The sequence below is a fragment of the Callithrix jacchus genome, chromosome 15 (genome assembly GCF_049354715.1).
Source record: "Callithrix jacchus isolate 240 chromosome 15, calJac240_pri, whole genome shotgun sequence".
NCBI classification, from domain to species: Eukaryota; Metazoa; Chordata; class Mammalia; order Primates; family Cebidae; genus Callithrix; species Callithrix jacchus.
The window spans coordinates 37931184-37955909 of record NC_133516.1 but is presented as its reverse complement, the minus strand read 5'-3'; the positions used below and the strand labels follow the sequence as shown (position 1 = coordinate 37955909).

The window sequence follows — 24726 nt, the reverse complement described above, 5'->3', positions numbered from 1 at the left end:
TGTTGTGTGTAAGAGGGTTGTGAAGTGCTGGCTGAGAGGCTACACAAGATTTGACAGCTGGAAAGTGGCAGGGCAGGAACTGGAACTCCAGATTCCACAGCTGGCACTCTTAACCACTAACCAATACTGACTTCCACTAGAGGAAAGATTGCAGAACAGGAAATAGCACTGTTTGGGCTGTGTCTATACAAGCCAAGGCAATTGGAGAGAAACAGGTGATTATCCAGATAACTCAGAAAATAGCCATTAAAAAAAAAAAAAGATTTGTGGTTGGGTAGCCAATGTTTCTAGACGGGCTGTAGGTGTGGAGAAAATTCCCAGGTTGACAGCCCTTTTCTTCAAGGAATAGGATCATCTACACAACTGCCTTGGACTCCGGGACACTGGAATGCTAGTTTCTCCATTCTTCGGGAGCGCCCTTTGGCAGTCCCATTCATAGTCAGCTCATATCCTGCCACTTCTCAGAGCTACTGCATGTAAGGTGGGTCCAGAAGATCCAAGCCCGCGGGGCGGGGCTGGGGTGCCTATCCGGGAGGCACGTGCTCCTCCGTGGCCAGGGAATCTCAGTCTACAGCCGGGGAGAGGGGGAAGGGCGGAGGGACTCAGCTCGGGGTGATTCGCAGCGCGCGGAGACCCCCTTTTTCAGACACCCTCCTCCGGTGGGCAGATCTCAGGTTAGATTCGAAGATCGTAAAATACCCATGGGATGCAAAGTGGTCAAGGCTTAAAGAGGGTTAGAGGAAAGTGGGCTCAGGAGGTGAAGGGGAGGTGTCCCAAGGGAGCTTTGAGAACCTTGGAGTCCCCCTCCTTGAGGCCGCACAAACCCCAGGTGAAAGAAAGCAAGGAGAGGGGGGTGCTATGCGGGAACATCAGTGTCTGGCATTTTGTGCGAAGTTCACACTGCCATCTTTGCGCTCCAGGAAGAAAGCCAGGGCTGGGGAAGGGTCCAGTCGGCTAGAACAATTAAGGAATGGGAAGGGGCTGTGGAGGGTGTAACGGCATCGCTGGAGCCTGGGCCTGTGCACCCAGGGGTGTGGGGGTGGAGGTGGGGGAGGACTGGAGGAACAAAACAAAACAGCCACCACCCCAAAACACCTAGGCCGCGGATTTTTCGCCTTAAAGTCAAGTGCATGCCAATGGACGGAGAACAGTGTGTGTGTGTGTGTGTGTGTGTGTGTGCGCGCGCGCGTGTATATACCTTTGACAGCTGGATGATGCGGAGAGCGGAAAATATTTCGCTCCAGTGTGAGGCACTGTTTAGGGGGTATGGGGCCCCCAGTGTGCTGGAGGTGGCGGACACAAATCCACCAACCCTGTCCCTCCGGAGTCCCCCAAACCCACGGGCTTCTGGAAGGGACTAGAAATTCTGGGGCTCAGAATCCGGTTTTGCCGAACTTCGAAATCTCCTCACCTGAGGGCATCCGCCAAGATCTGCGTGGCAGGACCACGAATAGCGCCTGGATGCTCTGGGCCGGAGCCAGATGAACAATCATGCACCCCTGTACTCAATTCGCTACTACTCTGGGGGCGTTGCAGGAGGCGCGCCCCTACCCCATCCGTCAACCCGGGGCTTAAGTATTCCCCCCTCCCGAGATAAGAATGAGGAGGTCCCCCATGAGGTTCTATGTCAAGGCAGCAGTCTCCGTGGAGCCCCAGTGGGAGACGTCTGGGATACGCAAGCGAGCCAAGGGGTCCAGCCAGGGAAGTTGGGGTTCGGCCTCCCGCCGGTCGGTGGCTCGGGAAGTAGCGCAGACCACCAGGCTGCCGGCAGACAGCGGCTGAGGAGTGGACCTCTCTCTTTCAGCAGATGCCGGGGGGATGGGGAACCCAGAGAAGGGGAGACAAGGGGGGTGTACCCCGCCTCCCGGCACCCCAGCCCGTAGTACGGCTTTAAAATCCGGCAGAGTTTGTTATAGGCCGGCCTCACCACGCATGCGCATAGGCAAAGTTGCGTTTTTTTTCTTTCTTCTCCCCCTTCCTTCTCTTTCCAGCCGCCGCTGGTTCTGAAACTTTAAAGAACTTTTTTCTTTCTTTCTTTCTTTTTTTTTTTTTTCCTTCTGAGAACACCAGGGGAAAGAGGAGTCTGGGGAGAGGGAGGGAGCGAGTAAGGCAGTTGGCCAGAAGGGCCGGGGGGTGGGAGGGGGGGACGCGTCGCCGCGGTCGGTCAGTTTGTCTGCGGGGCACAGGATCGCGTGGAAATCTGCTGCGAGCTCCACGGAGCCGCCTCCGCCGCCCAGAGCCCGGGTTGCTGCGGCAGCTGCCCAGCGAGCCCTACCGCCGCCACCGTTGTGCCCGGGACCGCCTGCCTCCCGCCGGTCCGCTCTCCAGCCCCTCGGACCCGGGCGCCAAACGAGGAGGTGGGCAGCCTCGCCGGCCATGGACCGCCGGAGCTGAGTCGTCGCCTCGGAGCTCCGTGCTGTCTCTCCTCCCCAGCCTCGCTCCCGCAGTGCCCTCGGTCTTCTTCGCCCTTCGCCCTGGAAAAACGGGGAAAAGAGAGATTAAACCGAAGAGAGAAAGAAGGGGATACGGGGGGGGGGGCAGTCCGCGTCTCCCTTGACTTGATCGCCCATCCCCCCCACAGTTCACCGCACAGCAAAAAGTTCCGGGCGACTTTCACCTATTTTGCGCCCCGTTTTTGCCGAACCCTAAAATGAAAGGACACAATTTGGCGCTGACTCTTGCAGCTCAGATGGCGACTTGTGCGTTTTCAGCGGCATCTCCCGGAGAAAAAGCCAGGCGCGTCTGATTGTTCTGTGGCCCCAAAGCTGCAGCGGGTGTGTGTGTGTGTTTGGGTGTGTGTCTGTGTGTGTACACAGACGTCCACACTAACTCGCGGCTGCAGGATCAGCGTCTGGGAGCAGACGTTTCGGCTACAGACCCGGAGAGGAGGAGCTGGAGATCAGGAGGCGTGAGCCGCCCAGTTTGCAGAATCCGTGGTGTGAATGAACTGGGGGCACCTGGGCGCACAGATTGCCCCCCTTTCCCCGCCCCGGGCCAAAGTTGACTATTGGGACATTTTTTCACCCTCTTGTGAAGAATTTTTTATTATTATTTGTTGTAAGGTCTTTTGCACAATCACGCCCACATTTGGGGTTGGAAAGCCCTAATTACCGCCGTCGCTGATGGACGTTGGAAACGGAGCGCCTCTCCGTGGAACAGTTGCCTGCGCGCCCTCACCGGACCCGCGGCTCCCTAGTTGCGCCTCGACCAGGCCCTGCCCTTGCTGCCTGCTCCCGCGCGTCCGCGCCCCCTCCGTTCCTGGGCGCATCCCAACGCTGCCCCAACTCGGGAGTCCAGGCCCTGGCGCCAGGGCCCGCTTCAGCTCCGGTTCACTGCGCCCGCTCGAGGCGCGCAGGAGGACTCCGCAGCCCTGCTCCTGACCGTCCCCCCAGGCTTAACCCGGCCGCTCCGCTCGGATTCCTCGGCTGCCCTCGCTCGGGTGGCGACTTCCTCCCCGCGCCTCCTCCCCCTCGCCATGAAGGTAGGTGTTCAGTGAGCTGCCGGCCGACTCTCGCCACTTTTTTTCTTTACTTCCCTCCCACCCCCTGTTGGAAGTTAACTGAGTTTCCTTCACTTCTTCCTATCCCTCCATTTCTCCAACCTCCTGGAGAAGCTAGAACTCCAGCGTCGCTGGCAGGAACCCCTACCTCTTCGCCCCCCACGCCGGGCTCACTGCCTCAGTGTTCCAGGAGATCACTTCTCGTTGCACCACCGTTCTACAAAACCTTTTCTACTTTGGAGAAAAAGTGGGGAAGAGTGGTAGCTGAAAAACTGAGTGCGGTTCACTGACGACTTTCCTTATGCCCTGAGAACGAGTGTATTTTACTATGTATATTTCAGTAACAGGATAATGATTCAATTCAACAAATATTTACCAAGCGCCCACTGCGCGGGCCCTGGGAGGGCGTGTGGCCGGCGTTCGGGATGGGGAAAGGGACTCCTTGGTTGGGAAAACCTGTGAAGGGACTAGGGGCCAACCACCCTAGAGGAGCGTACACCTTCCCCCACACACACCCGCACTGACCGAGGCCAGGTTGTAGGCTTGCCTTAGCGGGTTAACTCGAGCGCTTCAGGCCCCTTTGCCTTTAAGAGTGCCTGGTGGGGGGCCAGCGCGCACCCCGGCGCGGGGAGCGGGGTCGCCTTATTAGCGTTATTAGCGGCCACTGAGTGAGCTCAAGCACTTTGCTGCAGAGGTGGGGGCGGGGAGTTTGGTGGTAGTGGCTGTAATTCCGTACGCCGGGAGAGCGCTCCCCGGCCCCATGAGCGGAGTCTGCCTTGTCCTTTAGAAAACACTTGGGCCTCAGCGTTGGGAGAGCGGGCGGGGGCCAGTTTGTGAACTCTTGTTTGTTTTAATTGTCAGTTGTATGTTAAAGCCGAGTCACACACTCCGAGGGTCACTGAGAGTTCACTTTTAGGAAAAGTTAACGTTTCTTCCTGCAACATAAGTTATTTTCTAAACAATTTTTCTAATCTGCCCCTCCCCAAGCTTCGATTCCTATTTGCATTTTTTCTGTCTTTCTCATTTTCAGTTTCCTGGAGAATAAGGTTGGGATTGAAATTAAGATGTGTCCTAAAAGCAAAAAACCCCTCTTCCCCCTCAAAAAGTTTTTTTGTTTTTTTTAAACTCCTAACTGAAGACCCCAGGGCCCTGTTTGACTTTCTAATCCCTGTCTGGTATTGAGGCCCCTTCTCCTCTCTAGCCTCTCTTTATTCTCTTCTCGCTTTAAATGGACAACTCGCTGTTTGGAAGTAACTTGGGCCTTGCGGTGAGATCGTACCTCATCAGCCCCAGCCCTTCCCCAGCCAACTTTCGCACATTCACCGCCCGAACCAGCCAGATACGAAGATTTAGTTTCTAGACCGACTCTGCTAGGGAGTTTCGAGGGGGCAATGCGGAGAGTTCGCAGCGAACCATTGGCCGACAAATGTGGTGTGTGTCCGAGTGTATGGATCCTTGGCTGCGAGTGTGTGCGTGCGTGTGAGTGTGAGTGTAGGGAAGTAAAGGATCAGTTGTTCTCGGGTCCAGGACGTACTAGCCTTCGTCTCCCCCAACCCCCTACATTCTCGACGGAAGACCCTCCCCAGGAGGCCTGGCCCAGGAGTCCCGCGTCGTCTCCTCCCCTCCCCCTTGCGCTCCGGTGCTCAAGGGGTTAGCGCTGTGCGTGCAGAACTCTAGAGCCATCCCCGCCGCCTTTTCGTCCCCACGGTGCGGTACCGGCTGCCCCCTTTTGGTCGCCTCGAGGTAGGACGCCTACAAGCCTCAGTTCCCCGGGCGGGCGGGCAGCTGCTCCCCTCTCCCTCCCTCCCCTGCTCCCTTCATCCCTCCCGACCACCAGACCCCACTCTCCCAGCAGGGCCCCTCGGAGGCCCCCAGAGGACCAGTTCCGCTGCGCCACCGACCGCTGCAATACGGAAGGGGCTACGGGTCCTACCCAGCAAATGGGACTCGGCCAACTGGACACAGGGTTGGTACCTCTTCTTCTGGGCGTGGGAAGGAGAGTGTCGCCCTAGGAAGCCTGGGGTCTGGCCTCAGCTACCTCCCAACTCTCTGTGGTCGATAACAAATGTCGCTTTCCCGCCTTTGGCCTCACTTTCTTCCTCTGTTAAAAAGTGGGAGTGAAACGACCTTTGAAAAATAGGGATTGGACTATCATTTTCTTTCTGTGTCCACGGACTCTGCTCCACCTCTGGACAAAGTTGATCCTGTGCCGAGAGAGTTAGGCATCCTGTGTGAGAAGGTGTGAGTGGTGTGTGTGTGTGTGTGTGTGTGTCCTGGGATCTGGAAAGCCCTGTCTAAGGGATGGACAATGGGGCAGAAAACAGGAGAACCAGGCCAGACCGTTCTTCCCCTGGGGCCTCTCTTTACCCGAACCTGGAACCTGCCATCAGTTCTCAAGCTTGGGGGGCCAGAGGCTGTTCACGTTTGTTGCACTGATTCTGGCTCCAGGTGTAACCTCTGCCTTCTTTTATCTGGCAGTTCCCTCCTCCCCACCCCGCTCTGCGCGGGCCAACGCACATATTGCTGTGGACACAACCCTTGTGCCCAGGCACGAGGCGTGGGGAGCAGTGGCTCCTTTGTCTACTCCCCCAAAGCGGACCTCCTTCCCGCCTGGGCCGGCCCATTCTTCATCTCCTCGTGCCGCTCCCCGCGTTCTCCCGGATAGGACGTCCCAAGTTCTTGGCTGCAACTGAGTTGCTCTCCTGCTAGTTTCTCCATCTCTCTCCTTGCTTTAGGGAGAGATCGGAGTGGGGAAACAGTTTTTTTTTTTTTTCCACCAAGAGTGGAGATTCTTTTTGGAGTTTCCCATCCTTCTCTTCGCTGCTTCGAGCCTGGGTCAAATGGGCTTCTTCCGCCTAGTGGCGTCCCTCATCGTTTCCAATCCCAGATACTTGGGCCCTAAACGAAGTCTAGCCGAAGGGGATGCCTAGGCTGAGTGTGGCAGCGCCCCGAGACTGAGGGATTAGTATCTTTGTGGCCTTTTTGTCTTTTCTCTTAAGGGGCTGCGGAGGACTTGGGTGTTGCGAGAGTTTAGGTGTGCGTCTAGCTGCTCCCCGGGCTCTCCGAGCGTCCCCTGAACAGTTTTGCTACTGAGGTTTCCTCTCCCTCATCCCTCATCATCCCCAGCTCACACTGCTGTTGATAAAGATGGATCAGGAACACCTTTAATCCGACTCGAAGGCTCTGAGAGATAAATAGAAAGGGAACCCCGTCGTTTATCTGCTTTGAATTGAAGAACGCGCTCCCCCACCTCACTCCTCTGGTGCCTTGAGCTCCTCTAACGCCCCCAGCCTTCCTCCCCGTGGCACGGGGGGAAGATTCTCAGGATCCTTACAGAGTCATCTTCCCTGGGCCAGAAAGTGTTGGAAGACATTTAGCCTCTTCTTTGGGAAACTCAACTTCTAACCAGAACTTTTGTTTTACTCCTGGGGTGACAGTCTCCCCAGAGGGCTTATTTCACACTGCCTTTTCGGATCAGATCTTTTGGTAAACAGGCGGGGATGTTTTACCCTACAGAGCTGATGTATGTGTGAGTTCGCTGTGAGTTCCTTGAGTGTCTCAAACTTGTGGGGCCTTTTCTGGGTTGCACCGGGATTGAAGCGGGAAGAGGGCCAAGGTGTTTCCGGGCAAGCGGCGGGGGTTAAGTGGAGACGAGACTTGTGGGGCTCACCTTTCCGATCCCCCTTAAGGACACCCCGTGCCCACCTCTACCTGGAGCCAGGGAGACCCGAGTCATGGAGACCGGATGGGCCCGCTCTCAGTTGGCCTGGGCTCTGGGAACTGGTAGACTTTCCCCCGGGGCGTCGGGCTGAAAGTGGGTTCGGTTTGTGTGGCTTCAGCTCTAACAAAGAGATCCGCTGTAATCCGCGGAATCTGTTATCAATTTCTCTGCTGCTTGAGCCCCGCCCTACGCGCCCCGCCCGCGGAGAAGCTCAGAAAGTGCGCGCGGCCAGCAGCAATCTAGGCCGCTGACTGGGAAGCACGTCGGAGCTTGTGTGTCTGTGCATGCGTGTGAGTGTGTAAATGTGCACCAGTGTGAGTGTGTATGAATGTGTGTGAGCGCCGCATCGGCAGCCCTTGGGAGAGTTGACTTTGCAGCCTGGGCTTCGCGCGAAGCAGACCTTGCAGCCCACCCCCTTCCCTGGAGGAAACTTGACACTTAGGACGGGGGTGGGGAGACAGCGGGAGCCTTCTCTCTCCTAGCTGGGGAAACCCCAGATTTCCATTCTCCAGGATGCGCCCCCCAGTTTTGCAGCGTTTCGGGGACAACTGGGCCTTGGGTGCGGAGCCCCAGTTAGCGGGTGCTGGGGACCACAAGCATTTACTCTCTGAGAAGCCCCGATGTGTCCGTGCCAAAGGGGCGGCTAGCGGAGAAAAGCCTTGGCACGCTCCTGAGCCCCATAGCTTTACCAGGGTTGCCTAGGTCCCCTCTTTCCCTTTTATGGCACAGGTTTCAAACCAGGCTCTTCCACCGCCTGAAAGAGGCTCAGCTTTCTTTTCTTTTCCGTGGAAGAGGCTCCTTCAGGGGCTGTGGGCGATGCAGCGTGGCAGGGTTACACACTTATCAGAGATGTGAAAGGGATTTTGGAAACCCGCTCCTCCCACCGCACCCGCCACCGCCACTGACTTACTCCGCCGCCGCCTACAGGTGGAGAAGTCACCAGTGGGGAGGAACGCAGCGGAAGCTTCCAGGGCCAACTCCTACCCCAGAAATTCTTCTGGAAGGGACCCTTCGCCGCCGGGGGCCTCTTTGCCCAGGAATCCTTGCGCCCAGCTGCGGCTCGGGAGCCTGCGCCTCTGGCCCCTCCGGACTAATCCGAAAGGGCTCTGGCCTTGCCCCGCACCCCCTCCTCTCCGGACTGACTGACAACCAAGTCTGAGCTGGGCTGGAGAGGCTAGACTGGAGGCAGTATGGCAGGGTTCCAATGTCAGGCTCAAAGTGCCTCAGTGGCGAAGTGGCCCACACCCCAGATCAGAGCCAAGGAAAACTGGAGTCCCCCCTGGTCCTCGTCTCCTCCCTCCCCGGCAACTGCCAGGTGTGGGGTGGAGGGAGGGTGAAAAATCAGAATTTGGGAGAAAGTTGTGGGGAGGGCAGGGAAGGGGTATTCTCTCCAGACATCGAGACCCAGACTCCCTTCTTTCCTCTAGGGTCCATCCCTTCTCGAAGTCCTCGGAGGAGGCTACGGACGCGGTGGGGGGGCAGGGGTGGCACTCTCTTCCGGTTTCCTTGGTTGGGAGACCAGACCTCTCTCTCCATTATCCCCTAGGGCCCCCATTTCCTTCTTCCCTCCGCAATCTGGCTGAACAGTGTCCTGAAGGAAATCCCGGCTGCTCTTCCCCATCTGGAAGTGGCTTTCCCAAATCGGCTTGTAAACTGATTATGAAACATACGATGTTAATTCAAAGTTGCATTTCCCAGCTGGGCACTCTCGAGCTCTGGTCCCCGGGGCCTCGCCCCCCACCCCCTGCCCTTCCCTCCCGCGTCCTGCCCCCATCCTCCACTCACCCCTCCTAGCGCTGGCCACCCCGCCTCCTCCGCAGCCGCTGGCGGCAGCGCGCTCCACTCGCCTCCCTGCTCCTCTCGTCCGTGGAATTAATCCTGGCTCCACTTGTTGCTCGGCCCAGGTTGGGGAAAGGACGGAGGGTGGCCGCGGAGGGTTCTCAAATGAATTACCGAGGAGGGACTGAGAACAGCACCAACTAGAGGGGAGCCAGGTGGTTCAGGACTCGAGCGAGCAGGAAGGAGGCAGCGCCTGGCACCAGGGCTTTGACTCAACAAAATTGAGACATGTTTGTGATCGCTGGCGTGCCCCGCGCACAGGATCCCAGCGAAATCAGATTTCCTGGTGAGGTTGCGTGGGCGGTTTAATTTGGAAAAAGAAACTGCCTATATCTTGCCATCAAAAACTCACGGAGGAGAAGCGCAGTCAATCAACAGTAAACTTAAGAGACCCCGGATGCTTCCGTTGTTTAAACTTGTATGCTTGAAAATTATCTGAGAGGCAATAAACATCTGCTCCTTTCTTCCCTCTCCAGAAGTCCATTGGAATATTAAGCCCAGGAGTTGCTTTGGGGATGGCTGGAAGTGCAATGTCTTCCAAGTTCTTCCTAATGGCTTTGGCCATATTTTTCTCCTTCGCCCAGGTTGTAATAGAAGCCAATTCTTGGTGGTAAGTTCATTCTATGTGCATGTTCTTCTTTTTCTTTTCTTTTTTTTTTTTTTAAGATTCATTTGTATGATGCAGCAATATTTAAAGCTGGATAGTGAGTGTGGGTGTATTTATCCAAGACACATGTATATATTTTACTTATATATAGTTTTCAATCAGAAATTTCTTTTAACTTGTTAATATTGTAAAGCTTATCTTCAGCTCCGAGGGAATGGGAAACTATAAATCTAGGCCCTTTTTCTGTGAAGCCCTTGTTCAGATGTGTGCTTGTAGTACATCATGCAATAAAAAAGAACAGAAATTCACTTCGCTAATAATTGTAAGCCTATCTATAAAATTTGCTTTTTGCCACCTCTAGGTAGTAAAAGTGAGTTTCAACTTTTATTTTCTGTCACTCGAGATTATTATTAACCTACAGAGTTTGAAGTGGGCAGAGTTCTAGGAAGACAACTCCAAGTGCAGAAGTATTGGGGCTTGAAATGTGATCAAAAGGAGGTTAACTTGAAGTAGTTAAATGTCTCCAAGTGGGGGTTCTTTCTGGTAGGGGCCTTGTGGATAAACTTTAATATATCCAGAGGATTATTTTTGACGGCGTTCTGGGTATTTTTTTTCCTGTAAACGAACAGCATTTTTCTAACTGTCAAACATGACTTCTGTTCACTGGATACCCTGTCTTAGGGCCCTCACGATCACATAAGGAGCCCTTTTAAAATGTCCAGAAATGTGGTGAATTTTCTCAAGTCTATATACTTGTCCCTCTGTTTTTCCGTCGGTCAAAAGGAACTGCTATCTCCTACTGGTCTCTAATTGTGTCTGCTTTTAGCATTCGTAAGTTTTTTAGGCAGATTGGTCCAGTTTGTGGGGCAAAGTGAGTCACTTTCTCTAATGTCAGAGACCTGTCCCTCAAACTGCTGTTTCCCCCTTTTCGGAGTGGATTTTGGAAATACTGTTTCAGGTATATGGTGACAGGGGCAAGGAAGGGAGTGAAAATACTGAGGAGCCAGATGGCAGGATGGGGACTGCACAATACCTCCGTTTTCTGAGTGCAGTTTAAACAGAGGAGTTTTATGAAGCCCTTCTCATACTTTGTCATGAGGACAAGCAGGAGAGAAAAAAGCATCTGTGTGCTTAAAACTATGTATTGCTGACATGCTTTCAGGGGGCCCACCTCGAGATTTCACGTAAATCTTGAATGCACATCTCCCCCCCTTGCAGGTCGCTAGGTATGAATAACCCTGTTCAGATGTCAGAAGTATATATCATAGGAGCACAGCCTCTCTGCAGCCAACTGGCAGGACTTTCTCAAGGACAGAAGAAACTGTGCCACTTGTATCAGGACCACATGCAGTACATTGGAGAAGGCGCGAAGACAGGCATCAAAGAATGCCAGTATCAATTCCGACATCGAAGGTGGAACTGCAGCACTGTGGATAACACCTCTGTTTTTGGCAGGGTGATGCAGATAGGTAGGAAAACATTTAAAATATTTTTTTAAAACATTAATTTTTTTTTCCTAGAAGAAGTCCTTAGAGTTTACTTCATGCTTGATATAAAACATGAAGGAGGATGCCTGCCACCTTGGGTGGTGGCTTGGGTATTTTTGTCATTATAGCAAATGATGTTAATTCCTATCCCCACACCTGATTATAAGTTTTGGATTTTAACTGTATCAGGAGGCGAGTATCAAAGACACCTTCATTTTTCCGAACTCATACTTTTTCTGTAAAGCGTTTTGTTTAAAAATAGAAGCAGAACACTTATTCTGGTTTCTTGAAAGTAGATGGAGGAAAGCAAGTCATTTATATGCTTTTAAACGTCAAAACTCTCTTGCCTGTTAGAAGTTTTTAAAGCCACAATTCAAATGGCCCAAGCATCAAACTAAAAACTGCCATCTTTTAGAATGCTGGATATATTGAAAGTGAACAAGGTTTTAATTTTCCTAATAGAGCTATTTCTTGAGGTGATAAAAATATATATGTTAAGAGCTTTATTTTTAGTCCCAGAAAGAATTTTAATTAAAAGTGATCCAATTTATGTTTGTGATGTTGGCAATGATATAATAAAAGCACATGCTTGAGATATCAACCGAGGAACTTAAAAATAATTTTTAAGAGTATTGCTCACACTCTGATTGTTCATTTTAAATATATTGTTGAGTGTCTTACTCCATTCCAGGAGATAGCATTTCAACTGGGCTAAAGGCAGAGATTTTGAAAAATCTGTTTGTTTGCCTCTGCTTTGGCTTGCATAGTATAGGATGCTCTTTGACAGATGAGGTCCAATGTGTGTTTCCTAGTGTGACTATTTTAGGTTTCTATACTTTCATGCAAACAAGCCCATATAATTAACATGGCTGCAGTGACTCCCAAATTCAGAAGTAATTTATCAAGGCAGTTAACTGTTTATACTGTCTGAAGATAAAAAGTTGGCTTTAATATCCATCACAGATGGATAAGATGCTTTTTTTAAAAAAAAAAAAAAACAACTGAAAATTACATTCATTGAGAGCAAAAAAGAGTTGTCAGTGGATGTTTGAGCCAAGCGGTTTTATAAACTAAACTAATACAAGACTGGAAGCTGTTCCCCTGAGTGAATGGGAGAATGGCCTGTAGCCTCAGCCTGCAAAGTTTCACAGGGCTTTGTCCTTTCTGTTAATGATTAAAATGTGCTAATGTGTATACTGGGATCTGAATCTAGGAGTTAAGCTTCAGGAACACAGGAGTCTTCCTTGACTGTGGGCTGTCTTATGTAGTTAACTGGGAGTGTGGTAGAGATTTAATTCTCCCGCGTGTTGGTATGGCAAGTGAACTTAAACACCTTTGAAAAATTCTATGAGGATGGTAAGTTGTCAACTTTTCCCCCTTCTTATATGTTCCTCCTAAACTGCCTTCCTCTCAACCATGGGACTACTTTTTCACATGTATATGAGTTAGCAAAATCATACACCTCTGATTGTAACCAGGAAGGAAAACAGCAATCGGAACTGTTTTTCTGTGTAGTCACTTGAACACAGCTTTGATTTAAGATCCTCCTCTCATTTTCATACATAGCCTGTTTTGGGCCAAAATGTTCAGAATAAGCTATCATTTGCTAAGTGAATTTGAGTTCTGCTGGAGATTTATTTTAAATGTGGTCCAAGATTCAAAGAGCCTGCTTCCTTAGGGAACAAGCAGAACCCTTGGTACAAAAGCCTATATTTAATTGTCCCTGGAAAGTATGCTTTCTGGTCTTCAGCTGCACAGCTCTACTGTCTGGGTCGATGGGAAGTGGATGGGAGTGGTACCACCCCACAGCCTGTGAGACAGCCCTCCTAGATACTATCATCAAGTCAGCTGATGTCCCGGGAATATGAGAACACATGCGCCATCCTCCCCTGCCAAATGTCCCCCAAGTGCCTAGTGTCTCAGAGCAGAAAGCTGCTGCTGGGTGGCTTGTAGTGGGACACTGATGGGACCTTCTGTTTTTTCCTTATTTAAAAAAGAGATAGGAGAGAAGAGAAAACAATAGATTTTTATGAAAGAGGAACATGGACCTAACTGCAACAGTGGGAAAATTTATTTGCTTTCACTTTTCCACTTAAGAGTATATTTGAAAAGAATGAGCTAAGGGAAAGTTTAAAACACCTTTGATGCCAAAAGGTGTGTGCCCACCCCAAAGCCCTCAGTACACCAAGGACATTGAGAGTAATTCTTCTTTGTGAGAATCTGACCCTGTGACGGGGCCACTGTCTGAGAAACTCAGGCTGCTCCCTCCGACCCCCCTTCTCAACTCATTTTTCTAAGATGCCAGTTGCCTTGGAGGCACCGTGCACAATTGCTTCATGAAGGGCCCACTCTTCATTTTGGAAACTTTCTCATTTTTCATCACGTTACCCTTTCCTTCCAGCTTTTGTCCCCATCTGTCTCTTCTTTGTTTCCATGCTGTGAAAAGATATGTAAGGAAGGCACCATCTTTAAGGGGTTTGAGGATCCGAGTAGATGTGCGTTTCGCAGGAAGGGAAACCTAACTGAATCAGCAGTATTCCAACTGGGATGACTGTATCCTCCAGCCATTAGCCAAAGAATGCCTTTCAAACTGACATTTACCCTGCAGTGACCAATTAGCTTAAAGGGATCTCCCAGGTTTGTATTCTGGGGCATAAAAGGATATGTTCAAGATAGACTCACGAAAAAAGAAGCATTATTTGTATTTTGCGTAAAGCCTTCTTATGCTCTGTATACTCAAAGGGCAGTGTCTTATTTTTCTTTATCTTTAGAGGATCATTTCATCTCCTCTTCCTCTAGCTAATACCTCTTTGTTCTACAAATCCCCCATCCAGGGCTATAGTGTTTTCTGTACTGTCAAGTTACTCCCTAGAAGCTGTGTATTCTCCTCATTCCTTTCCATTCCTCTGATGTTCTCTGCCTGTGTAGTCCCACTAGATAGATGTAACCCTTCACAGGAATGTTTAGATCCTCCTGCCAACCACCAGCACACACCGTCAAGTCATTCACTTTGAAAATATGGGAGGAGGAGGATATACGGTAAATCGGAACCATCACCATTCACAAATGGCTGTGACTGGTGCGGAGCAGAAGACCAAGAATGAGGTGGCCTGCTGGACACTTGAACTGGCAGTGGCATCCTCCTGCAGAATAACCCTTCTTGTTGAGACTGAGTCCTGTTGTCAGCTGTTCTTGTGCTCCCCACTTCCCCCTCAGAAAAAAGATTGTTACCCACCTCTTAAAGTAAATATAGGAGAAACTGATTTTGGTACACGAATTTCAGCACCAGAAGAGGTCCCATTCCTTGCATCTAGTTCAATACCCTTATTTTGCAATTGAGGAAAGTGAGCTCACCCCCCAGTCCCGCCCTCACCCCAGGCTTCAGCTGGCTGGATGATAACCCTGTCTCTCTCAGAGTACAGTGTTTTTATTAACTGGCTCTTCTTACATGCAGAAATGTCTCCACGTACAGGTGAAGTTTAGGGTATTCTACAATAGCCTTCATTTTTCTCCTTACAAATAAGGTCCCTGTAACTATTATATGGGGAGATACTCCTTATGAGTTTGGGGGAATAAGATGACTTCTCCCTTCCCCCTTTCCCCCCAGGTTGTGCTTTTTTCCTTCTTGCTGTCATTCTAACGCTTTGAGTCCAAGGCAGTGGGAGAATGGGCAGAGGGTGGTTGCCGAAGCGGCATTAAAGAACAACAGGCTGTTCTCAAAGCAGACACTCGTTCCTGAATGAGAAGTATCAGGCCAATTGGCCTGGGATTTAAGAAGAGCAAGCTTCATTTATAACTCTCTATGAGCTGATTTAGAATTATCCTCTGGGAAAGTAAAGAGCCTCATCCTGAGAAATACTTTCTGCTGTGTGAAGGAAGAGGGAGGAGAGGTTACAACTGCCAGAGGAGGAGGGGACACAAGGCCAAAAGGAGTGTGGTGGAAACTAGTGTGGCCGCTGGCAGTGTCTGCCTTAGATTCAAGGCCTAGCAAATTCTGTAATCCCGCCCTATGTGTAACTCAAATGCAAATAATACTGAACATTCGAATAAGTGCAAGGAAGTCTACCCTTATTCTGAGGGTTCCTTCAATGACTTCTTTCACGTGCATTTTTTGAAATATCGAGTTTTGACTATTTTCAAAAGAGTTGTAGAGAAAATCAATCCAGCGCTGCTTAGAGTCTGGCCTTCAGCTCTGAAAGGGCTGAGCAGAGCTATCAGGGATCCGAGGCTCCTTTGTTAATTGTTGCTTCTGTGTGTTTTTGGGGATCTTGCTTGGCTACCCCTCAAGTTGGACCTAGGGCCTGATGCATATTAGGGAGGGGGCAGCCCTTGCTTTTACCTTGTTGATCCCCCACTCCCTACCCCCCAACCCCTACTCCCCACCCCACAGCTCCCTACCCCTACCTGCGCCCACCTTCTACCTTTCCCTACTCCTGCTTCCCCACCTCCTACTTCCACCCGCCCCCTGCCTCCCCAATCCCTCCCTTACCCCCACTTTCTACCTTCCCCTCCTTCCCTACCTTGCCCCCACCTCTGCCCTCAGCAGCGTCCCGGCCCAGCTCGTGAGGCAGGCGGCCGGTGACCCCATGTCTCGCCCGCAGGCAGCCGCGAGACGGCCTTCACGTACGCGGTGAGCGCGGCGGGGGTGGTGAACGCCATGAGCCGGGCGTGCCGCGAGGGCGAGCTGTCCACCTGCGGCTGCAGCCGCGCCGCGCGTCCCAAGGACCTGCCGCGGGACTGGCTCTGGGGCGGCTGCGGTGACAACATCGACTATGGCTACCGCTTTGCCAAGGAGTTCGTGGACGCCCGCGAGCGGGAGCGCATCCACGCCAAGGGCTCCTACGAGAGCGCGCGCATCCTCATGAACCTGCACAACAACGAGGCGGGCCGTAGGGTGAGTGCCCCATCCTGCGCCCGCCCCGCCTCTTGTCCCCTTGCCATGCCCTCCAGCCTCCTCAGGTCTCTCCCTGTCGCTTTGTCCCCTCCTCTGCCGTTCCTTCTCTTATTTCGTTTTCTCTCTCTCTCTCTCTCTCTCTCTCTCTCTCTCTCTCTCTCTCTCTCTCTCTCTGCGTCTCCTTCTGTCTCCCTTTCTCTTTCTCGTCTCTTTCCTCCTTGTCCTGTTCCCGTTTCACTTTTTTGCTCTCTTCTCTTTCCTTCCTCCTTCCCTGTCTCTTTTCTCCCCCTTTATCTATCTGTTTTTCCTCCATCTCTCTCCATAGTTGCTCCTGCACATCCCAGAAGGGGCTTCTGGGGGGGGGGGGGATCATCCTCCCATGCACCCCCAGCCAAGGTGATCCAGCGGTGGTCTGAAAAAGACCTCTCCTTGCCTTTTTAATGAGTCCCCGGTGCCTTTGGCTCACGGAGCACAGAAATAAAAATGGGAATAACTTTCTCCCTCCTGCCTGGACGATGTCTGTGGTTGGCTTTCAGTTTGGGACAGGGAGTTATTTGTCTTCGTAGGTGCCCAGCTGGGAAAGCCCTCGCCCCAGCTTTCAGGCTCTCTTTTCCTCCTTTCTTTCCCCCTGCCTCTCTTTATGTCATTAGATAGCAGGCCTGATGGATGGAGGGCTTTTTGTAAAAAAAGGGCAGTGAGGGATTTTATAGGTCTGACCCTCAGGCCAATCACAGAGGAGCTCTGGAGAGAAGCGATCAGCAGAAGTGCTCAGGGAGGATCATCTTTGCAGTCTTCACAAGTCTCCTGGTTCCCGCTCTTTCCTTCCCCTGGTGGGGATATGAAAACTACTTCTCAATAGTTAAAAAGACCCTTTTTTTTCCCTGCGGTTAAACACATGGCACTTTATGACTGCTTTAAAATGAAGGGGTGAAAACTTTTCTTAACTTTGGCAGCATTGAAAACCAGGGCCATTATTTTTTCACAGAACCCAAGGTAGGTGCCAGGAACTTTCTGGTCAGAGATTTCACTCTTCTGTATTTTGGGGTGAGAGAGAAGGAAGATAATCACAGAGTAAACCGTAGAGGACTGGATGAAGCCTTAGAAGTCTCTGGAACCACACTCTCATTTTAAAGATTGGGAAACTGAGGCCCAGAGAACCACTTAGTGACCATGGGAGAAAATTTGAGGATGGAAATGTAAGCCTAGGTACAGTTTTATTGAATTCATGCATTACAGCTAAGCAGTTAAGAGCTAGCTGATTGGGAATTAGAGAAATCAGAGTTAAAATCCAGTGCTGTCTGTTCTTTTCTGTTTCTGAGCCTCAGTTTTCATATTTCCACATCTGTTAAATGGCAGTGGCCGTAACTATCATGTGAGGTTATCGTGAGGACTAAGTGAGATCTTCTAGTAGGTGGAACCATGTGAAATTGCCAACACTTGACTCTTTTTGACCTAAAGAAATAACAATTTCATTTGGTTTAATCAAAGGTCTTAGTTTAGTGTCAGCCAGTAATAAGGGCTTGACAGATGATAACTACTAAAACGTTGTAAGCAAAGGACATGGAGAAGTCAAAGTTTGTGTAGATAATTCCCGCTAGCTTATCTTCTCAAATTTGATGTTAAACATTTGGGCGTATCGGGGAAGGACTAAACTCTGAGGAATTTTGCCTGTGCTGCCCTGAGGGGTCAAATAATTGCTGCAGACAGAGTGTGGCCTTTCCTTTCTCAGGCCTCTCACTGCCACGGTGTCTGCAGTGTGGGTTGCCTCCTCTGTGGCAGACCCAGGGCCACATAAAAATTGGGGAGGATCAGCCTCATTTTCTCTGGAAGCCCATAAGACCTTGCTCTCACCCTCTTCAGGGATGCATCACTGGGGTCTCTATATACGACACGCCCAGTGCCTCAGATCAGAAATACCTTTAGAACAGAGATTCGTCTGACTCTGAAAGGCCCCTATTCAGGGATATCCCATGTTTGGTACTCTCATCCATCTTTGGGACTATCTTAGCCTTCTCTCATGTCCAGAAATCATCAGGGGCTTGGCAACTAAGAAGAGAGGGTCAAGGGATTTCCAAGTGGCAAGAGAGGATTGGGGAAAGTTTGAAAATCACCTATAATATTACACTTCCGCATTTTTTTAGCAGTGAGGTTTTTCAAGGGGGTAAATTTGATCATTAGAATGGTAAGCTGAGTTTGGATTTTGGTGAGTGAAGTTACAAAGAAGACAGTTTTTTTTCTCTAGGATGGTGGGGTTGGGGATGGAAATTTCGGTACTGTGCCAGGAAATCATATTAGAATTTCCACGGGGCATTAGCCTTTTAATTTTCCTCAATGAGGAGCAAAGGTTAAATAGGTTTGCAAAACCCTTCCTCAGACTTGCTGAGTGCCTGAAACTCTTTATGCCAAGAGAGTACACTTAAGACCCCTTTAAAAGAGCCCCTGTGAATCCCTGGAGGAAGAAGGTGGCTAGTTCTCTGTGGGAGAGGCCTTCTGATGCACCTCCAGCCTCCAGGTTCCTGACAGGTCTTCTCCAGCACGCTCACACCACATGGACTCTGGAGGGTCACTGGCACAAGGAACTGTGGGCAGCAGAGTCTATAAATAGGCAACCACCACCTCCCAGACTGCTAGGCACAGTGCTATGGGGCCAGACCCATGGGCACTGCTACTGTGAGGCCCGAGGTGACTGGGCAAGGGCCAGACACCATGTCCTTGTTACTCTGGAGAAAAACCAGATTTACTGAGTGTGTCCCTTGTCACCCTAGAGAAAGACCAGATTTACTGTGTCCTGAGTGCCAAGAGCTTTCCACGTCTCCCCTACTTTTATCCTTGTAACAGTGCTGGGAAGTTGATGCCATCACTGCTACCTTCAACAGATAGAAAACAGAGACCTGGAAAGGTGCAGCCAGTGGTCTGAATTCAAGGGCAGAGTCAGGAACACAAACCACGTTGCTTGGCTCCAGGGTGGGTGATCTTGGCCTAGTGGGTGATGGATGGGGTAGGGACTGTGTGGGAAACTGGAGTGAATATATGTGAGTTCCAGCCCAGTCCCCCCACACTCTAGCTGTGTGACCTGTGCAGGCCACTCAGCATCACTTTGATGTCACCCAGTCCAGCCCATGTCATAATGTTGCCGGATGGTTAAATGAGATCATGAATTTAAGGACATTTATAGTGCCTGGTGCACAGCAGTAATAGTAGTAGTGGGTAAAGATGTGAACCTTGATCCCACTGGGGCTGAACTCCTCCCAGTTCTGCACTTACCAGCTGGATATCCATGGGCAAGTCACTGAGCATGGGCTTGAAGTCTTGCTGCCTGGGTTCAAATCCTGGCACCCTTACTCCCAGGGCTTGGGCAAGTAGCTCATCTCTCTGGGTCTCACTTTCCATCTCTGTGAAACGGAATGATACTAGCACTTCTCACATAGCTAGTACTGGGGGTTAATTCAGCTAATGCATTGTGAACAACCTCTGGGATGAAAGTCGATGTGTTGCTGCTGCTGTTTCTCTGAAAAAGAAAAAGCAGCTGGAACAATTTTTATTTTTTCCCTGTTCCTATTGAAAAAACCACAGTTGTTGATGATGCTGTAATAATGAGTGGCTAAGAACGCATTTATTTGGAAGAGTTTTTAAAGGAGGCAACTCAAGACTCCGGTAGTGGAGGATGAAAGAAAAGTAATACAGCCCTTAGTTCAGCTGGGAACACAGCTCCATGGAGAAGGTCAAGGTGTTTTGTTTGACTCTGTTCCCATAGCCTGCATCTGTCTCCTCCATGACTGTGTGTACTGACTGTCCCCATTTCCCTGCAGACGGTGTACAATCTGGCTGATGTGGCCTGCAAGTGCCATGGGGTGTCCGGCTCATGTAGCCTCAAGACATGCTGGCTGCAGCTGGCGGACTTCCGCAAGGTGGGTGATGCCCTGAAGGAGAAGTACGACAGCGCGGCGGCCATGCGGCTCAACAGCCGGGGCAAGTTGGTGCAGGTCAACAGCCGCTTCAACTCACCCACCACACAGGACCTGGTCTACATCGACCCCAGCCCTGACTACTGCGTGCGCAACGAGAGCACGGGCTCGCTGGGCACGCAGGGCCGCCTGTGCAACAAGACATCAGAGGGCATGGATGGCTGTGAGCTCATGTGCTGCGGCCGCGGCTACGACCAGTTCAAAACGGTGCAGACGGAGCGCTGCCACTGCAAGTTCCACTGGTGCTGCTATGTCAAGTGCAAGAAGTGCACGGAGATCGTGGACCAGTTCGTGTGCAAGTAGTGGGTGCCACCCAGCACTCAGCCCCGCTCCCAGGACCTGCTTATTTATAGAAAGTACAGTGATTCTGGTTTTTAAAAATATTTTTTATTTTTCCCCAAGAATTGCAACCAGAACCATTTTTTTCCTGTTACCATCTAAGAACTCTGTGGTTTATTATTAATATTATAATTATTATTTGGCAATAATGGGGGTGGGAACCAAGAAAAATATTTATTTTGTGGATCTTTGGAAAGGTAATACAAGACTTCTTTTGATAGTATAGAATGAAGGGGAAATAACACATACCCTAACTTAGCTGTGTGGACATAGTACACATCCAGAAGGTAAAGAGATACATTTTCTTTTTCTCAGATATGCGATCGTATCAGATGGGTAGGATCCAGTTGAAAGAGGGTGGTAGAAATCTATTCATGATTCAGCTTCTGTGACCAACATGAGTTGTAGGTTCTCTGGTGCAAGATAAAAGGCCTTGAAAACAAAACAAAACAAAACTTCCTTCTGCAGGGGCTGCTAGCTTGCTTTTTGTATTTTCAAAATAATATAAAATGTAAGAACAAGAATCTGATATTCTCAAGGATAAAAGGTATATTACATTTCTCATTCTCCTCAAATATTCCATTGCAAATGGTCATATTCTAATAGCTCATGAAATTTGGGGAGCAGGGAGTAAAGTCCCCAGAAATTAAAAAACTTAAAAATCCTTGATGATTTGAAGCTGTTACACAAATTAGGATTTCAGATTGGAAAAAGATCCCCAGATAAACCTGGACACTAGATTTGTTTTGTTTGGGGAGGTTGGCTTGCATATAAATGAAAATATTCTGTTATTTTCTTAGGGATACTTGGTTAGTAAATTATAATAATACGAATAATACATGAATCCCATTCACAGACGTTCAGCCCAAGCAACAAGGTAATTGCATGCCATTTAGCAGTGCACCAGGGCAGACAACCTATTTGAGGAAAAACGTAAAATCCACCTTCCTCTTCACACTGAGCCCTCTCTGATTCCTCCAAGCTGCGACGTGATGCTGGCCGTGTTTCCAAACGGCAGCTCCACTGGGTCTGCTTTGGTTGTAGGACAGGAAATGAAACATTAGGAGCTCTGCTTGGAAAACAGTTCACTACTTAGGGATTTTTTTTTTCCCTAAAACTTTTATTTTGAGGAGCAGTAGTTTTCTATGTTTTAATGACATAACGTGGCTAATGGAATTCACAGAGGTGTTGCGTGTTTCACTGTTATGATCCTGTGTTTAGATTATCCACTCAAGCTTCTCCTATTGTACTGCAGGTATACCCTAAAACTGTTCCCAGTGTACTTGAGCAGTTGCATTTATAGGGAGGGGAAATGTGGTTTAATGGTGCCTGATATCTCAAAGTCTTTTGTACATAACATATATATATATATATATACATATATAAATATAAATATAAATATATCTCATTGCAGCCAGTGATTTAGATTTACAGTTTACTCTGGGGTTATTTCTCTATCTAGAGCATTGCTCTTCACTGCAGTCCAGTTGGGATCCTTCCAAAAGTTTTTGAGTCTTGAGCTTGGGCTGTGGCCCTGCTGTGATCATACCTTGAGCACGACGAAGCAACGTTGTTTCTGAGGAAGCTTGAGTTCTGACTCACTGAAATGCATGTTGGCTTGAAGATTTCTTTTATCTTTCTTTCCTGCCCCACCCCTTTGTCTCCAACCTCCATTTCCGTACACTTTGTGAAGAGGGCATTACTTGTTCGTTATAGACATGGATATTAAGAGATATTCAAAACTCGGAAGCATCAGCAATATTTCTCTTTTCTTAGTTCGTTCTGCAGAGTGGAAACCCGTGCCTATTAGAAATAGTAGTACTTATTAATTGAATCCCTAAGGAAAATTCAGCCCACTACATAGATAATTTTTTTTTTTTTTTCAAATAAGGACATCGCTTTCTAAAAAGTGCCATTGAATGTGTTCTTATCTCAAACTTACATTGTTTTAAAAGTTTAGAAAGATACACATCTTTCAGACCCTTCCACCTTAGTCAACTGTGGCTCTTACTTCATTGCATAATCATACCCACTTCCCTCAGTTGCAGTGAATTTCGAGCAAAAGATCTTGAAAGCAAAAAGCACTAATTAGTTTAAAATGTCACTTTTTTGGTTTTTATTATGCAAAAACCATGAAGTACTTTTTTTATTTGCTAAATCAGATTGTTCCTTTTTAGTGATTCATGTTTATGAAGAGAGTTGAGTTTAACAATCCTAGCTTTTAAAATAAACTATTTAATGTAAAATATTCTACATGTCATTCAGATATTATGTATATCTTCTAGCCTTTATTCTGTACTTTTAATGTACATATTTCTGTCTTGTGTGATTTGTATATTTCACTGGTTTAAAAAACAAACATCAAACGGCTTATGCCGAATGGAAGATAGAATATAAAATAAAACCTTACTTGTATATTGGTAAGTGGTTTCAATTGTCCTTCAGATAATTCATGTGGAGATTTTTGGAGAAACCATGACAGATAGTTTAGGATGACTACATGTCAAAATAATAGAAGAGCGGGGAATTTTACCAAAACCAAACTATTTGGAAGCTTCAAAAGATTTCTATATGTAACGGAACAAAAGGGGAATTCTCTTTTCCTATATATGTTCCTCAAAAAAAAAAAAAAAGCAGATGGCTTAAAGCTGGTTGTAGGATTGTTCACATTCTTTTAGCATTATGCATGTAACTTAATTGTTTTAGAGCGTGTTGCTATTGTAACATCCCAGAGAAGAATGAAAAGGCACATGCTTTTATCCATGACCAGATTTTTAGTCCAAAAAAAAGTTATTTTTTTTGTGTTTACCACTGCAACTATTGCACCTAAACTGTGGACCACGTGTGGTGTCTCTATGCCCTTTGAAAGCTGTTTTTATTAAAGAAAAAATAAAATAAAAAAGACCCAGTCTGCAGAGAATGAAAACTGGTTGGAAACTAAAGGTTGGTTGTGTTAAGTGCAATTAATACAAGTTCTTGTGCTTTACAAAAATGTACACAGAAATCTGGACGGTGCTGCACAGATTGATACATTTGCCTTTGCTTTTTCTCTTTCTGGATAACCTTGTAACATATTGAAACATTTTAAAGATGCCAAGAACACATTATTCCAAAAAAAAAAAAACAGTAGACCAACATATAGAGAGTTTAAAATAGCATTTCTGGGCAAATTCAAACTCTTGTGGTTCTAGGACTCACATCTGTTTCAGTTTTTCCTCACTTGTATATTGACCAGTGTTCTTTATTACAAAAACATATACCCAATTTAGCAGTGTCAGCATACTTTTTCTTCTCATCCTGGAGTACATTCAAGATCTTCCCAATACAGGAAAATTAACAAAAAATTTCTATATAGACAGCGGCAAAACAGCCATGTTCAAAATAATCATTATGAACTCAAGTAAAAAGAAGACTTTAAGTTTTAATCCAGTTTATCTGTTCAATTCTTTAAGCTACTGACCTCCTGAGACTGGCACTGTATAAATTTTAGTCACCTACCCTAGCTCTTTTCTCATATGATTTTGCCAATACTAAGTTTCAATTTGTTTTTACAAAACGTTCAAGCCACTAGAATGATCAAATATAATGCTATAGCAGAATAAGTACTCTAAATAAGAGACTGGAACAACTAGCTAACTCCAAGAGATCATTAGCAACATCAGTCCACAAAGACTGAGTGGCCCATGATATATAGAGAGATAGAGGGAAAAGGTAGTTATAACTTGAAGCATATATTTAATGCAAATATGTACCAAGGCACAGGTCTAAAATATTACATTGTCACTGTAAATTATACTTTTAAAATATTTATTTTCAAAAAAGTATTTTCTAGTCTTTTCTCTCTCTGTGGAATGGTGAAAGAGAGATGCCTTGTTTTGAAAGTAAGATGATGAAATGAATTTTTAATTCAAGAAACATTCAAAAACATAGGAATTAAAACTTAGAAAAATGATCTAATTTACCTGTTCACACAAACTTTACCCTTTAATCTGATGACTGGATATTGTATTTTAGTGAAACATCATCTTGTTAGCTAGCTTTAAAAAATGGATGTAGAATGATTAAAGGTCGATATGATTTTTTAAAATGTATCAGTTTTAATCTAGAAGATAAATGCTGTCTCAGTATTTTAAAAGCAAAAAAGGAATGGAGGAAAATTGCATCTTAGACCATTTTTATATGCAGTGTACAATTTGCTGGGCTAGAAATGAGATAAAGATTATTTATTTTTGTTCATATCTTGTACTTTTCTATTAAAATCATTTTATGAAATCCAGTGCAGTCATGTGTGTGTGTTTAGCAGAGAGAGTGTTCATTGAAGTTTGATGTGGGCATGGATTATGGCTTAGGGCATTCAGAAAAACACACATACATT

General features: G+C 48.0%; 1 protein-coding gene and 1 long non-coding RNA gene across 6 annotated transcripts; one reads left to right on the top strand and one right to left on the bottom strand.

The window, feature by feature from the left end:
- Positions 1 to 1948: 1948 nt before the first annotated feature.
- On the bottom strand, positions 1949 to 2846 carry LOC144579546 (uncharacterized). Its single transcript, XR_013527396.1, has 2 exons — positions 2618 to 2846; positions 1949 to 2474 (listed from the first exon to the last, which is right to left on the bottom strand). It is a non-coding gene; the product is annotated as an uncharacterized LOC144579546 (long non-coding RNA).
- WNT5A (Wnt family member 5A) lies at positions 2167 to 24623 on the top strand. 5 transcript variants are annotated; one of them, XM_002758441.6, is made up of 5 exons: positions 2167 to 3481; positions 9536 to 9669; positions 10885 to 11135; positions 15755 to 16047; positions 19857 to 24623. In XM_002758441.6, the coding sequence occupies exons 1-5, from the start codon at positions 3476 to 3478 to the stop codon at positions 20313 to 20315; spliced, it is 1143 nt and encodes a 380-aa protein (XP_002758487.1). In that variant the 5' UTR covers positions 2167 to 3475; the 3' UTR covers positions 20316 to 24623. The 5 variants fall into 5 exon arrangements, with proteins under 5 accessions (XP_002758487.1, XP_054101741.1, XP_035131755.1 ...); XM_054245766.2 differs by lacking the exon at positions 2167 to 3481 and adding an exon at positions 5175 to 5242; XM_035275864.3 differs by lacking the exon at positions 2167 to 3481 and adding an exon at positions 5256 to 5465.
- Positions 24624 to 24726: the final 103 nt, after the last annotated feature.